The sequence below is a fragment of the Vanellus vanellus genome, assembly GCF_965231255.1.
Source record: "Vanellus vanellus genome assembly, chromosome: 19".
NCBI classification, from domain to species: Eukaryota; Metazoa; Chordata; class Aves; order Charadriiformes; family Charadriidae; genus Vanellus; species Vanellus vanellus.
In genome coordinates this window covers 11111686-11125357 of record NC_138924.1, presented here as the reverse complement: position 1 = coordinate 11125357, position 13672 = coordinate 11111686, and the positions used below count along the sequence as shown (strand labels likewise).

The window sequence follows — 13672 nt, the reverse complement described above, 5'->3', positions numbered from 1 at the left end:
ATGCGTTTCTATCTTGCGCTTTACTGCCGTGACAAGTATTTAGCAAATCCAAAGGCTGAGCGTTTCTCCTGTTGCTCCTGTGCTGTGTTTGTCTGGTGGTGCTTGAGGGTTCCTGGTGTGGTCCTGGCTGATCTCAGAATCACAGAATGGTTTGGGTTGGAAGGGACCTTCAAGACCACCCAGTGCCACCCCCTGCCCCGGGCAGGGCCACCTCCCCCCAGCCCAGGTTGCTCCCAGCCCCGTCCAACCCGGCCTTGAACACCTCCAGGGATGGGGCAGACACAGCTCCTCGGGGCACCCTGTGCCAGGGGCTCACTGCCCTCAGAGCAAAGAATTTCTTCCTGATATCCCATCTAAATCTCCCCTCTTCCAGTTTAAAACCATTCCCCCTCATCCTGTCACTCCACTCCCTGATCCAGAGTCCCTCCCCAGCTCTCCTGGAGCCCCTTTAGGGACTGGAAGGGGCTCCAAGGTCTTCCCGGAGCCTTCTCTTCTCCAGGCTGATGGGATCAGCATAGCTGTAAGGAAATGACTACTTAGGCAAAACCCTGTAAAATTAGTGTTACTTCTGTGCTCTTTTGGAAGAAGTTTACAGTGCACTTTTAAAGAGAACGTGAGTTTCTCTCAATGACTAAAGCTGTTTTCTGAGGTGATAACAGAAAGATTTGGTAAGTGCCACTTAAGGATTTTAGTTATGGCAGGGGAAAAAAAAAAGCCTGTAAAGTAGGGTAAAGAACTGAGCTGCAGTAGATGACGAGGTATAGGCAGGCATCCCCTGCTTCTTAGAGGCTAATCTTGAAGCATTTAGCTTTGGATTTGAAGTCTTTTTTAACTGCTGTTTCTAATTGCAAGCTTGCCCACAGCTGAGAGTTAGAGGAGAGGGACAATATCGAGCGCCTGATGTCTCTTTTCTTGCAACAGTCAGGTCAGAAAGGCAAAACTTACTTTTCTTCTCCTTTTTTTCACCTTTATTCTTCCTTTTTATGCTATGAAAGTCCAGTAGTAAAAGAGCAGAAGTCTAAGGAACCCCTCTGGCTGCGTAGGTTTGGTTGGGATGAATTAGTTGCTCTTCCAGGCTCTGGACTGGTTGCCGGTGTGACCCCCAGTCTCTTTGCACAGACTTTTGAGCTGTGTGCCTGACCAACAGCTGCATCCACTTGTTTTACAGCATTACAACTTTTCCCTTTAATTTGCAATAATACTGGTATTTTAGCAGAGCATCCCACTGACTTTTAGGGATTTATGCTCCTGCCTTTGACACAGCTGCAGTATCTCTCTCTTCCAAACGCTGCAGTTGGCTGCTAAGATGTAACTGTAAATCTGCAAATATTCAGAGGCAAACAAATTAATCCCTTACGATGTATCAGTCAAAATAGCAGTGGATGAAACTGAGACCGAGGAGAAGGTGAACTGAAACCCCATCATTCTGTTGACTTGCAATCTCAGCGCTCGCAAGGGGCGGTGTACGGGAAGGATCTGCCAGTAGCTGGTTGTAATATTTTTGGATTGCTGCCTGCTTTACTTCCAATGACCCTTTGATTAATTCCTCTGCCTCTTTATTTTTTTTAATGAGCCTATTATGGCATATCTTATTGCAGATGCTGATTGGATCTCAACTGTGTATTGTGCCATTTTGATTTGGATTAAATGGCACATATCTATCTGCTGCTTCTGCCCTCTCCCCCTCCCGCTTTAGTTCATCATGTTCAGAATTCAGAGTCTCCACAATGAGAGTTTCAACCCTCCTGATTGCAGAGGATGTGCAATCGGCTTGAGGAATGTGTACTCAGAGCTTATGATCCTTGGGCAAGCGGAGACCGGGTGATGCATGTGGCTTTCAGGGGACGCTGCTATTTCCATCTGTTAATGGCATTCCAGGATGGCCAGTTCCCCGGTGCAGTGATACGCGGCAGCCGAGAGATGGGAGATGCAGGGTACAGATGTTGCTGATCTCCATAAGATGGGCCAGAAGAGATCATCCGCTGATTTTAAAAAGAAAAATATGCAGCAAAAAGCATTACTTACCGGGCAGGTTTGGAAAGAAACTGCTGCAGTATTCAGAAGGAAAAAGGGAAGAGCCAAAAAAAGGAAAGGAAGGACAGAAAAAAAAAAAAAAAGGAGGTAGTTATGAAATAAAGGGTTTATTAAAATGAGGGCAATGTGAGAGAAAGAACCATGTGATGAGATTCTGGGGTGGTAACGGTAGTGTAAGCAGCTGGTCAGGGTCCCGTGCAGCAGCACATCCATCCTCACCCTGTGAGCTCTGGCACACGGGATAAACGCGGCACCCTGTGAGAGGGGCATTTGCAGAACGCGTTTTGGACCCGTGACAAATCCCTGAATGGGGAGAAGGAGGGCCGATATTAGTGTCTTGGGTGGGAAGAGAGCAATGGAGGATGTGCTGCAGTGAGCGTGGAAAGGATCAAGTCCTGCCAGCCGTGCTCTGCACTGGCGGTGCGTTTCAGAGCTGCTGTTAGTGCAGTTCCCAAAGAAAATACACACAAAGTGCAACACATGGAAGAAAAATGGTCCCTGCCTGATTCCCCTCCTCCACATCTTGAAGATGTACATTCTATTTTTGTTGTTCTCTGTTCTTCGATTGCAGATTGGGATGGTGGCCTGGAAGATGACTCTGAAGACCCCTGAGTACCCAGAAGGCCGTGACATCATTGTTATCGGCAATGACATTACATACCGAATAGGTTCTTTTGGGCCTCAAGAGGACGTGCTGTTCCTGAGGGCTTCAGAGCTTGCGCGAACACATGGCATCCCCCGGATCTATGTGGCTGCCAACAGTGGAGCCAGGATTGGTTTGGCCGAGGAGATTCGGCACATGTTCCACGTGGCTTGGGAAGACCCAGATGACCCATACAAGGTAAGGAGGCACAGGGAGCAGAGGCGAAACTCTTCAATAGCTCCCAAAAGAATCTTATTTTTGTACCGCCCCTTTTAATAGAGGTGAGGGTAAATATTTGCCAGACTGTTAGGTCCAAAGTTCTCCTTTGGATTTTCCTTTGGTATTGGATCTCTGAGGCAGCAGGACTGGCATCCAGAATGAGTTAGTGCTAAATGTTGAGAACATCCATAGCTTTCACTGACCTCAGCTGGAGCTCCGATGTTATGCGAGGATATTCTTATTGCAATCTGGAATTAAATTTTGCTTCCTCGAACCTTTCTCTTTGGAAGGGGTTATTTAGGATTGGGAAGGGACTACAGGAGGGAATGAGATGAATGAACTGTTTTTCCCTGCAGGGATACAAATACTTGTACCTGACTCCTCAAGACTATAAGAAAGTCAGTGCCCTTAACTCGGTTCACTGTGAACACGTGGAGGACAACGGAGAGTCCAGGTAAGCGCAGGCAGGTCAGAACGAAAAGCTTTCTGTTCATCCTTGGGTAATGCATGTCATGTCTTTGTCTTCAGCTAGGGTGTTCTTTAGGATCCAGGTGTGTAGAAGGCCATAGCTTGTGGGGTCAGAGCATGGGACAAGAGTTAGAAGTTGCATCACGACGTGCATTGTTTGCAGTAGTGCCGTGTTGAGTCCCACCTGGGGGCACTACTGAGGGTCATGCCTGAGGGTCCTGCAGCGGTCAACACTGAATGACCGGGACAATGATTCTTGCCCAAAGACTTGCAGTCTAAATTTTGAAAATTACTTTTCTGCTACATTCTGTAGAAAGGATAAAAGAATTCCTGAGCGAAGGCTAATCCCTCCGTGTGTTTTGAAGAGCTGGGCTGCAACCACTGCCTTACAGCCTGTGGTTTTCCACACGTGGCTACCCGAGGTGTCTGCGTCTTCCCAGCTACGTCCCAAAGGCAGCACGACTGAAAATGAGGTGCAAAGAAGCTTTCAGAGCTAGGCTGCAGCTGTAGCTGTGCTCCTGGGCAGAGGGAGGAGGATGAGCTTAGGAAGAAAAAAAAAAATAAAGCCTAGCTTGCAGACTGGCAAGCTCTGAGAGAACAAAGGGATGGTGCTGGGACATGTGCGTGCCTGCGTGTGTTGGGGGGAAGCCGGTGCCTCTCTTCAGTGAAGCACTTAAGCACCCGCTCAAGTACTTCGCTTAGCAAGGGCCTAGTGGGGAAGATAGAAGCCAGTCTGAGAGCGCTGAGTGAGAAGGGACTGCGCTGGGGGAGGAAGGCGTGCAGGAAGAAAGTAAAGAGAAGGTAAGAGCCTCATTAGAATCTCTTGTTCTATTTCTTTTTCCTTTTGGCTGCATTCTCTTCCTTTCTTGCCCTTTTTCCTACAGTCAGCCTGCTCCTCACGTCCTGTGGGAATGACAGAAGAACACTTTTCACTGGCATTCCCCTCCCTTGGCATTTCCTCCTTGCCGTGCTGCCTGGGCTGCTCCCATGTAGGACTATTCCATGGGGTTCAGCAAGGCTGCAGAACGAGCCCGTGTACAGGTCCTGGCCGGGTTTTATGCACATTACTCTTTGGAGCCTTAATGATATTTAGTCACTTTTCATTTTCTTCGTAGCAAACTGATTCAGCAAATCACTGGACCTTGTGACTCAAAGGCTGTATGTGTCTCCCTCAGGTATAAGATAACAGATATTATCGGAAAGGAAGACGGACTTGGAATAGAGAACCTCAGAGGATCTGGCATGATTGCTGGAGAATCATCTTTAGCCTATGAAAGTATTATCACCATCAACTTGGTAATCCCCCACTGCTTTCTATTCTTCAAGCTGTATTGTCTGGTTCGGATAAAAATCCTGCAGTGGTATCCGGAAGATACATCTGGGATGAGGCTTCTGGTTGATGTAAATTGGTTCCTGTAGGCTTTGAGCAACACTACCGGCACCATTACAGGGCTGGGTCCCTTTCAGGCTAAATTTAAAACACTTTTAGAAAACAGTCATTTAGCTTCATGTTTGCTCAGTCTGGAAGTTATTGCTTCTCTTTTTAAAAATAAAATACACATATGTTCAGGTACTGTGTTTCACAAAAAAAAAGAGATTCTGGAGTTTTGCAGTGAGAGTAGTTTTTGTAGACTTGTAATACAAACATGCCTAGTTTTGTCTAGATGTTTGAATCGATAGGTTTTGGCTGTGTGGTAAGACAGAAATCAATGTGATTTCTTTCTTTTTCTTTTCTTTCTTTTTTTTTTTTTTTTTAAGGTTACCTGTCGGGCAATTGGAATTGGGGCTTACCTCGTTCGGCTAGGTCAGAGGACTATCCAGGTTGAGAACTCCCATATAATCCTGACGGGCTGTGGAGCCCTCAACAAAGTAAGTCTTTGTGTTTCAGTCTTCAGAGCTATGTGAATTGAGTCGGTGTTTCTGTGAGTTCTGCCGGAGACTCCGGGAGCTGCCACCGCTGTACCTGTCATCACTCTGGGGCCCTTTTGCGTTCTCCCTTCTTGGGCTCCTCCCCATCAAGGAGGAGAACTGACACAGGGGCAGCAGCTGTGAAGCTTCCATGCCTTTGCAGCCTTTTCCTTTTTTCCTTTCTCTCCGGTCAGAAAGCAGCAGTCCTTTCACGCACGTTTTTCTTGACAAGAGCGTGGTGTTGCCAGCCAGAGGCACTATTCCAGGCGTCCTGGTTGGAGATTGGCAGGGCACCGAGGCAGAACTGAAGATTTGAGGGTCTGAGCATGAACCAGGTGAAGGGGAAGAAGGAGACGTGGCTTTTAACATAGGTTGTGCGCAATGGCTAAATGGCAGAAGCGGAGAAGGCCGCCAGCTGGGCAGCATCTTCTCCCACCCACTGTGTTCTGTGAGAGAGGAAACAGGGCTGTTCCCAGTGTCTGGAAGACCACGTTTCAAAATACGTGGGCCAGAATCTCCCTGAACCTTCAGCCATCCCCAGCATTGCATTCCTACTGGGGGAGCACTGAAGCCTGAGAAAGAGTGTGGGGATGGTGATTTTCCAGGGGTCAGACCTGCTGGAAATCTCAGCTGTGGGGGCAGGGAGGAAGAACTCGGGCTTTAGGATAACTTACCGCTTTCACTACTAAAGTGGCTCTTCTTTTTTTTTCTTTTTTCCCCCCACCAGAGGCGGATTTTCTCCCTTGCTGCCCCAAAAGCCTATTAATATCACAGCCTCCAGCTCCTTGTCTGTAGCAGACAGGGCTCACAGCCGACTCCGCTCTTGTCCCTCTCACTGAGGGCTTTGTTTACGTGGGAGTTAGGATTGCGCGGGCGCGAGTGCCCTTTCCCATTGTGCAGCTTTGTTCTCAGGCACTCTCCAGCACCTGGGGTGGTTGTGCTTCATCGCAAGCTGTGTTTCAAGGAGTGCCTGCCTGACAATGGGAGATAAAAGGAAAATAGTCTCTCGTTGAATTATTCCCCTGAATAAAGGGGGCTCTGCAGAAAATGAAGCATTGATCCTATCAACTCTAGGATGCAGCACCCTCAGTTAGATCTCTTACACACATCACACACACCTGCATCAATGGAAGGAAAAGAGGCGTTTGAAGATCCATCCTTTAAAGAGAAATTGAGTCAGTTTAGTGCTTGCTGAAGTGGAGTAAGTTGCCTGGTTCCAGCTGGCATTTGTTGGGGATCGGGGCCCTGCAGAGGTTCCCAGCTGGCCGGGCCACTCTGTTTAGTCCTCCTCTTCTGCTCTCTTCTTTCCAGGTTTAACTGCACTCTCCACCCGTGGAGTGAATGTTTGTTTTTATAGGACTAGATTAATCTCACTACATTTTAGGCACTTAAAAATTAAGGATTTAGTCTAAGTTAAGCACCTGGTATCTGCCAGCAGGCGTAGGCAGAAGGAGACGCTTTCTGGGGGTGATTTATCCCATCCCAAGAATTTCAGTGGGCTGAAAAATCCCCTGTGTCCTTTTCTCTCCTTCCCGCTCTGTTGGAAAGGCATATATTTTTATGTAGGCACTGAACCTCTACTGGCCTAAAGGTCGGGCAAAGGAGGAACCTATTGCATCCTTTCCAGCTTTCCCGGTACGACAGCTAAGCCCAGACCCAACAATAAACAATAAGTTTACTTGTCATTGAATAGTGGGAGTCTGGGAATCCCCACTCACTCCTGGATGTTGCGTGATGCGTCTTGCTAGTTCATATGATCTTCATTTTCCAGTCCCTGCAGTTCTGGTCAGAGTTTCTTGCATGGATCCAGCTATGATTGTGTCCCAGAAGTAGGTCTGAAGTAGTGAAACAATGTCCAGTGCTAACCTGAAATGACCAAGCTCAGTCCAGCTGAGATCTGAAGGAGGGTGAGAAGCAAATAGTGAATGCAGATGCAGTTGCATCATCCTGCCACGGAGGCAGTATCTACTTCAGACTTGTCCTCTGTCTCCCTCTTCTTATATGTAAACTGTTAAACACTTGTCCCTTCAATTTAGATGGCCAGTTTGAATTTTCTTTCGGCGAGAAGTCAGGTCACTGTCAGCTAGGGACCAATTAAGCAAAGTCTTCCCTTGTAGGAATGCAGAGGCTGTTTGGGCATGATAGATGATGATGGTTTTGTTCATTCACGTGAATAAGACTCCAGAAGGGTCTCATGGTGGAAACCTATTGTAGTTTTTCTCTGTGGAGAGAGTGAGCTTTGCTGGTTCTTGTTCCTGTAGAGGAGATGGTGAGAAGAGCCCCGTGCAGCAACATCACCGCTTTACTTTGCAGGAATGAGAAGGTCCCAGTGCAGCTGGCGGGGTCTTGAGGAAAGATCATGACTGAAACAAAAATAAATAAATGGAAACTGCCACCTTGCATGACACACGGAACCGAATGTTTTCGTGTCAGAGATTTGAGACAATTTTTTCCATTGCTGACTTTTAGTTACTGTCTTCGTCGAGGATGCTGTACAAAGCTTACACACAGTCTTGTGTCTTCTTCAAAATGTCTTCTCCCTGCAAGAGGAGAACATGTGGTGCAAAAATGTTTCTGCAGCAATGGAGACAATTGGGATTTCAGAGAGCAGTGAGGTTTTTTCTGGGAAGTTGTTTGGGTTTGTTTTTTTTTTTTTTTCCTCCCATGAAATACTGGATTTGTTTTAATTTACAGGGGGGAGCAGAGGGGGAGTGTGACAAACATTACATGCCAGCAGATCTGTTGCTGGTCTTGTTCATTATCATTATGTAAAACGAGCCTGAGGGTTTAGGTGTAGAGGGAAAGGTCCAGCTGCCAAAACCAGCCTGTAACCTATAACTTAGATGATGAGCTCAAGGTCAAGCTCATTTTTAGCTGAAGCTGGTGTTCGGTTCTGGAAGTTGACTCTTCACGTGCTGGCTGTTGGCTGCCTCTGTGTCACTGTTTTCCAAGCAGGGAGGCAGATCGCTGTAAGACAACTGATATCAGGCGGGTTTTAGGATTCTCTCATCCCCATTGCCTGTCAGGGGTGACAAGAAGCTGCACGAGAGAGCTGTACAAGGTTTCCCTCTGCCCCTGATTAAGCTGTCTTTGTTTATAGTCCGAACCGACGGGTGCGGGAGAGACCTGGGGAAAAGGTGTGATGCTCCGTGGTGGGGACGGCGCTCCGCGTGTGGGGCACCGGGGCTGCGTTTCATCCGGACCCCTTTTGTCTTCACCATTGCGTTTCAGCAGGGGGTGGAGAGGTGGAAATGACATTTCATTCCTCTCCTGTGAGTGTGTGCGCGCGCCTGTGCTGAGCCCGCTGACCCCCCTGAAAATTGAAATAATGATAATGCGCGTCTCCTGACTGCATCAAAGTATCAGCACATCAAAAGCCAGGAGGCATGAAATGCAAATGATAAAGTGAAAGCAGATGGATTGTGCATGATCGCCTGATGCCCAATGAATTTTAAAAGGTGCTGGTTCACATGGGGAGAGGGGCTGAAATAAACACGTTATCCCTGCAATTTTTTTTTTGTTCTTGCCGCTCACTCCTGACAATATTTTTTCACACTTCAGCGAGCAGCCACTCCATCTCTCTCCCTCCCTCTCCTTCTCTTTCTCTCCCTCTCTCTCTCTTTCGCTGTCTACCTCACACACGTCTCGGGTCATGTCGCCGCAGCTCCGGTGGAAATAATAAGATATAAACCACGAGGTTGTTATTTGCATAGAAATAGCATGGAGCCCCAGGCAGCATGGGAGAAGGACACAGAGATCATTTGTCTAAAATTTTAATGAAAACTTTTGCTGAGGCAGAGATTTTTATATTTTTTTTTAACTTTCCCTACCTCCCCCATGTTCTGCCCCCATACCTTCCTCCACCTCCCTCGGCTCCCTTTCCTCGTCATAAGCTAAACATGGTGTGATTTCATATGAGATGGGTGACGTGCGGCTGCTGTGCGCTAACAGGTTAATTTCCATTGGTTTTCTTGTTAATAGAAGTAAGACGGAAGAGCCCAGTGCTCCCAATTTATGCGTTGCTTATATGGTTCAAGCTTCCAGGACTACATTTCATTTCAGTCCTCACAAGGATGTTCCCAAGTCTGTTGCTGACTTATTTTTAATTAGTTTGTGCCTCCTTGTCTTTTGTGTTTAAAAGAAATCCTGTCTTTAAGACTGTTTTGTTAATGTAAACAAATAGTGGCCTTCAGTCACATTTTCTCTACAGATACGTGTTCTAGGCTTTTTCTAAGGGAAACCAGATTTAGCAGAGATTTTCAGGAACCGCCACTAATTTGGTACACCTCAGTTCATTATATAGATGTTAACCTGGTATCTCAAACAGTTCGTTTTCTGAGTGGTGATGAAAAGCTGTCCCAAACACTGCACTTCACAGTAGGACATCTAAAATGGTTATCGCTTTTGGAGGTGAAGGGAAGAATCTAACTTGCTGACTGTTCTGTTTCCTCTCCTTCCTATGTAGCTGTGTTTTCCCCCAAACTCCCCAGGCTTGGCCTGCCCGATTGGTACATCAGGCCCTCAACCTGTCCTCCACTGGCCTCGTCCCTGAGGCCCCATGGCACCATGTTGTTGGCCTGCTTTGTCAAGAACATCCAAGTGTGCCAAGCGTGAGCTTGACAAATAGAATCATAAAATCACAGAATGGTTTGGGTTGGAAGGGACCTTGAAGACCACCCAGTCCCACCCCCTGCCCTGGGCAGGGCCACCTCCCCCCAGCCCAGGTTGCTCCAAGCCCCGTCCAACCCGGCCTTGAACACCTCCAGGGATGGGGCAGCCACAGCTTCTTGAGGCGACCTGCGCCAGGGGCTCACCACCCTCAGAGGGAAAAATTTCTTCCTAGTATCTAATCTAAATCTCCCCTCTTCTAGTTTGAAGCCATTCCCCCCTCGTCCTATCACTCCATGCCCTTGTAAAAAGTCCCTCCCCAGCTCTCCTGTAGACCCTCTTTAGGTACTGGAAGGCCACAATAAGGTCTCTCCGGAGCCTTCTCCAGGCTGAACCCCCCCAACTCTCCCAGCCTGTCCTCCCAGCAGAGGGGCTCCAGCCCTCCCAGCATCTTTGTGGCCTCTTCTGGCCCTGCTCCAACAGGTCCATGTCTTTCCTATGTTGGGGGCTCCAGAGCTGGACGCAGTACTCCAGGTGGGATCTCACCAGAGTGGAGTAGAGGGAAAATACCACCTGCCAGGAGTATATGTCCATGTGGGGAAAGAGGCAGTGAAATACGAAATGCTGATAGGATAGGTCAAACCCAGAACTCTGGGCTTCACTTCCCAGTCTGCAGCCAGCTGCCTGCCTGCTTGAGGTCTGAGATTCTTGACCAGAACAGGTGTAATGGCAGTTACCTGCTGACAGCTTGGTCTTGAAACCTTAGGTCATTTGTATTTGCAGTGTGTTTTGAGCTCATCAGGTGGAAGGCACCTGCCAGCCGTGGTGCATTGGCAGGGTGGGCAACCCCAGCCTCAGAATTTCTTTCTTTGAAAGTTTTTGCCTGCAAAATGATCTTAATTTAAACAATGTGTCTGCTTCTGTAACCTATTCTAGACCTGAAAGAGCTCAGGAACCAATTCACCAGATCAGTAATGTTGTACTTCTTGCACTGTGAATTGGTGGGTTTTTAGGGGGAGAAAACGTTTTTGAAGAACAGCTTCAAGAGGGGTGTTTGTGAGATGAACTGATTAGTGGAAACTTGATGGCTTGCTAATGTGATATGAAAATATCTAAGAAACTTCTAAGCCTACTACCAGCAAATGTCCCATGACCTTTCCTGAGTACACCTTTCATTAATGCAGACACTGCTTGTGCACGGCAGAGCCGTTAACATGATAGGTGCCATACTGTGTCAAGATAGCGTAGTGTATGTGTCAATCACGTGACTGTGGATGAGTCCCTGAGGACTTGTTGATACAACAGACCATAATTGCTGCAAGGATCGTTTTTGACAATCTGCATTTAAAACCCAACAGCCCAACAACCCCTTTGCATGGGGCCAGAAGAGAATATCCTTGCATTGTAAATTCAGTCCTGAATGGTACGGGCCAGCGAAGCCAGGACGGAGATCAGCGTGGCTGCTTTTGCGGTGATGGGTGGTTTCGCTGGTGTAGGTCTGGGGCAGGATTGCGGCTGAACCCTGGGAGCATCCGCGCGGCAGAGCAGCGTGTATGGGAGCGAGCTTGAAACAGGCTCACTCGCATGGGGGTTACCCCCCACTGTAAGTTGCTCAGTGAGACAAGTTTGTTTTGAGGCACGTCAACATGGTGCTCTGATGTTGGTTGCTCTTTGGTGTCTTCTGTCTGACGTGCAGGCGTACCCCACCGGCTTGTCAGGATGTCCTCTGCTCCCTGTGCTGGAGCAGCCTGGCACTGGTCCGGGGTTTGCAGGTCTCGGCTGAGGGGAGCTGCAGGACTTGTTGGGCACTATGGGACCGGAATAATGGGGTGAGACAATGGGTCAGAGCTGGGGAGGAACAGGCAGAGCTTCTGGGGGTGGTGTGCCCACGCGAGAGGCTGCTGGGTCCAGTCTGAGCTCATGGGAGAGCTCTGGGGTGAGGAGCAGTCTGTCAGTCTGTCTTCTGTGAGTGATCGCTCTTCAGTATTGCGAGCAGTAATAGTTACCCTTCAGTTTCACAATACGGAAAAATAAATAAATGCCCCCTGAGACTGATGCTGTTTGGGGGTTTTACAGTAAAACAGAGAATGTGGAACGCTCTTTCTTTGAGATTCAAGGCAGGGATAGCTCAGGATCTGCTCAAGATGACTCCAGTCTTGGGATTAGATCAAAGCAATCGTGTGAGAGCAATCATGTGAGTTAGAACAGCAAGTGCCATCCCTGTCATTCAAAGAAGCATTATAATTATTAATGCATGATATGAATCTTTCTGTAGTGGCACAGCAAGACTATTAGGAAGATACGTATGGGTGCAGGGTGTTTGAGAATGCTAATCACAGAGGGGCTGGGAAATGTCAGACAGAAAGTGACACTTCCCCAGCATCAACCGTCAGCCGGTTCCTCTGGTGGATCTCCCCAAGGTTACCCCGCTCTTGGCTCCAGCGGTGGGGGAAGCAGGAGAGGCGGCTCTGCTGTGCCCTGGGGGGTTACGGCAGATGTGGCAAGGGCCAGGGTGGTTTCACGGGTGGAGGTTGGTTTCTTCAGCTCTCTTAGAACCTCGGTGGAACTTCGGTGCTTTGAAGGGCTCACTGGCATGGGTCGCCATCGCTCACACCCTGACAGAGCCAGTCTGGTTGGAGCACCAAGATCAGAGTAAGAGTCAGTCGCAATTTAGCAATATTTGGCAGTAGGAAGAGAGCAGGAAGGAAGAGATTCCTTTCTTTTACTGCCAGTGAGAGGCATTAGCTGCTGGGAGTGTCTGGTCGGTGGCGGTCCTGGTAACACAATGGTCTTTGCTCTGCGTAGAGAAATTAATGTAAGCAGGATGGATGCCCAGACTTCAGATGAGCGCAAATAAACCAACACCACCCTCCATTTCTGCATTTTATTTTTAATTGCCTTTCTTTAAGTGGTGATATTTGTGTATTGTTCCCATTAGAGACAATTTACGTTCCAGGCATTGCATTATCAGTCCCTTTATGTTTGCTTAGGGAAGAAAGTCTAATAGATTTCTGTTGACTTTTTTTTCTCCCTCCTTCTATCATTTTTAATATGGATCTTGATCAGTTTATCTCTGCGGACGGTGCCTGTGCTGTGGGAGCTGTGTGTGTGTTTGTTCCCACTAAAGAGGAGTTTAGCATGGTGGCCTGAATTCTGCCTGTCTAAATCTCTCCCCGTACATTCCAGGGAACCTCCTGTGTACTGTAAGCCCTGTATATGTTTCACGTAACCGGGATTGTACCCCAGTTCCTGGTGATCCTGCAGGCTATCTTATTACTGGAGTCTTGACTCTGGTACCTGATGTTCCACCGGAGCTAAACGGAAGGCGGCGCTTTTCAAACATGTCCTGTAATAACTGGTCCTGACCTCCCCTCTCTTGGAGCGTCCCTAGGAGGGTATCAGGGTGACCTGGTGGGTCTTCTCTGCAGTGAATTGCAGATAAATTGTCTGCCATTCTGGACGCCGGAGTGGAAACTCTAAGAATGGCATTGGAGAATTGTCACTTATCTCATGGTGAAGCCTAAACCCACCCTGCAAAGTGAACAAAGTCTCATTCTCCTGGTGAAAGAGGTACCTGCGGGGCAGCCTGTCCCCTTGGATGGGCCCTGAATAAGAGGGTTCTGTAGGGATCCAGAAGGTGACCAAGGGAATGACCGAACCAAGATCTTTAAGTATCATGGAGACAGTCATTAATATTGTACCTAGAGCTACTGTCTAGATTGGGGAACCCCTAGCTGAGACAGATGGGATTTATGTGTTTGCACCATGTAGAATAGGGGGCTGTCATTTTAG

The 13672-nt window shown here is 48.0% G+C and overlaps 1 protein-coding gene across 2 annotated transcripts in view; it reads left to right on the top strand.

The window, feature by feature from the left end:
* The window catches only part of ACACA (acetyl-CoA carboxylase alpha), a gene marked incomplete at its 5' end in the record, with an annotated part of 135274 nt that overhangs the window by 77794 nt on the left and 43808 nt on the right, over positions 1-13672 (top strand). For both annotated transcript variants that reach the window (XM_082493206.1, XM_082493207.1), the window contains 4 exons: positions 2606-2875; positions 3253-3350; positions 4540-4660; positions 5123-5233. In XM_082493206.1, coding sequence (XP_082349332.1) covers positions 2606-2875; positions 3253-3350; positions 4540-4660; positions 5123-5233 — 600 coding nt within the window. The remainder of the gene's footprint in view (positions 1-2605; positions 2876-3252; positions 3351-4539; positions 4661-5122; positions 5234-13672) is intronic.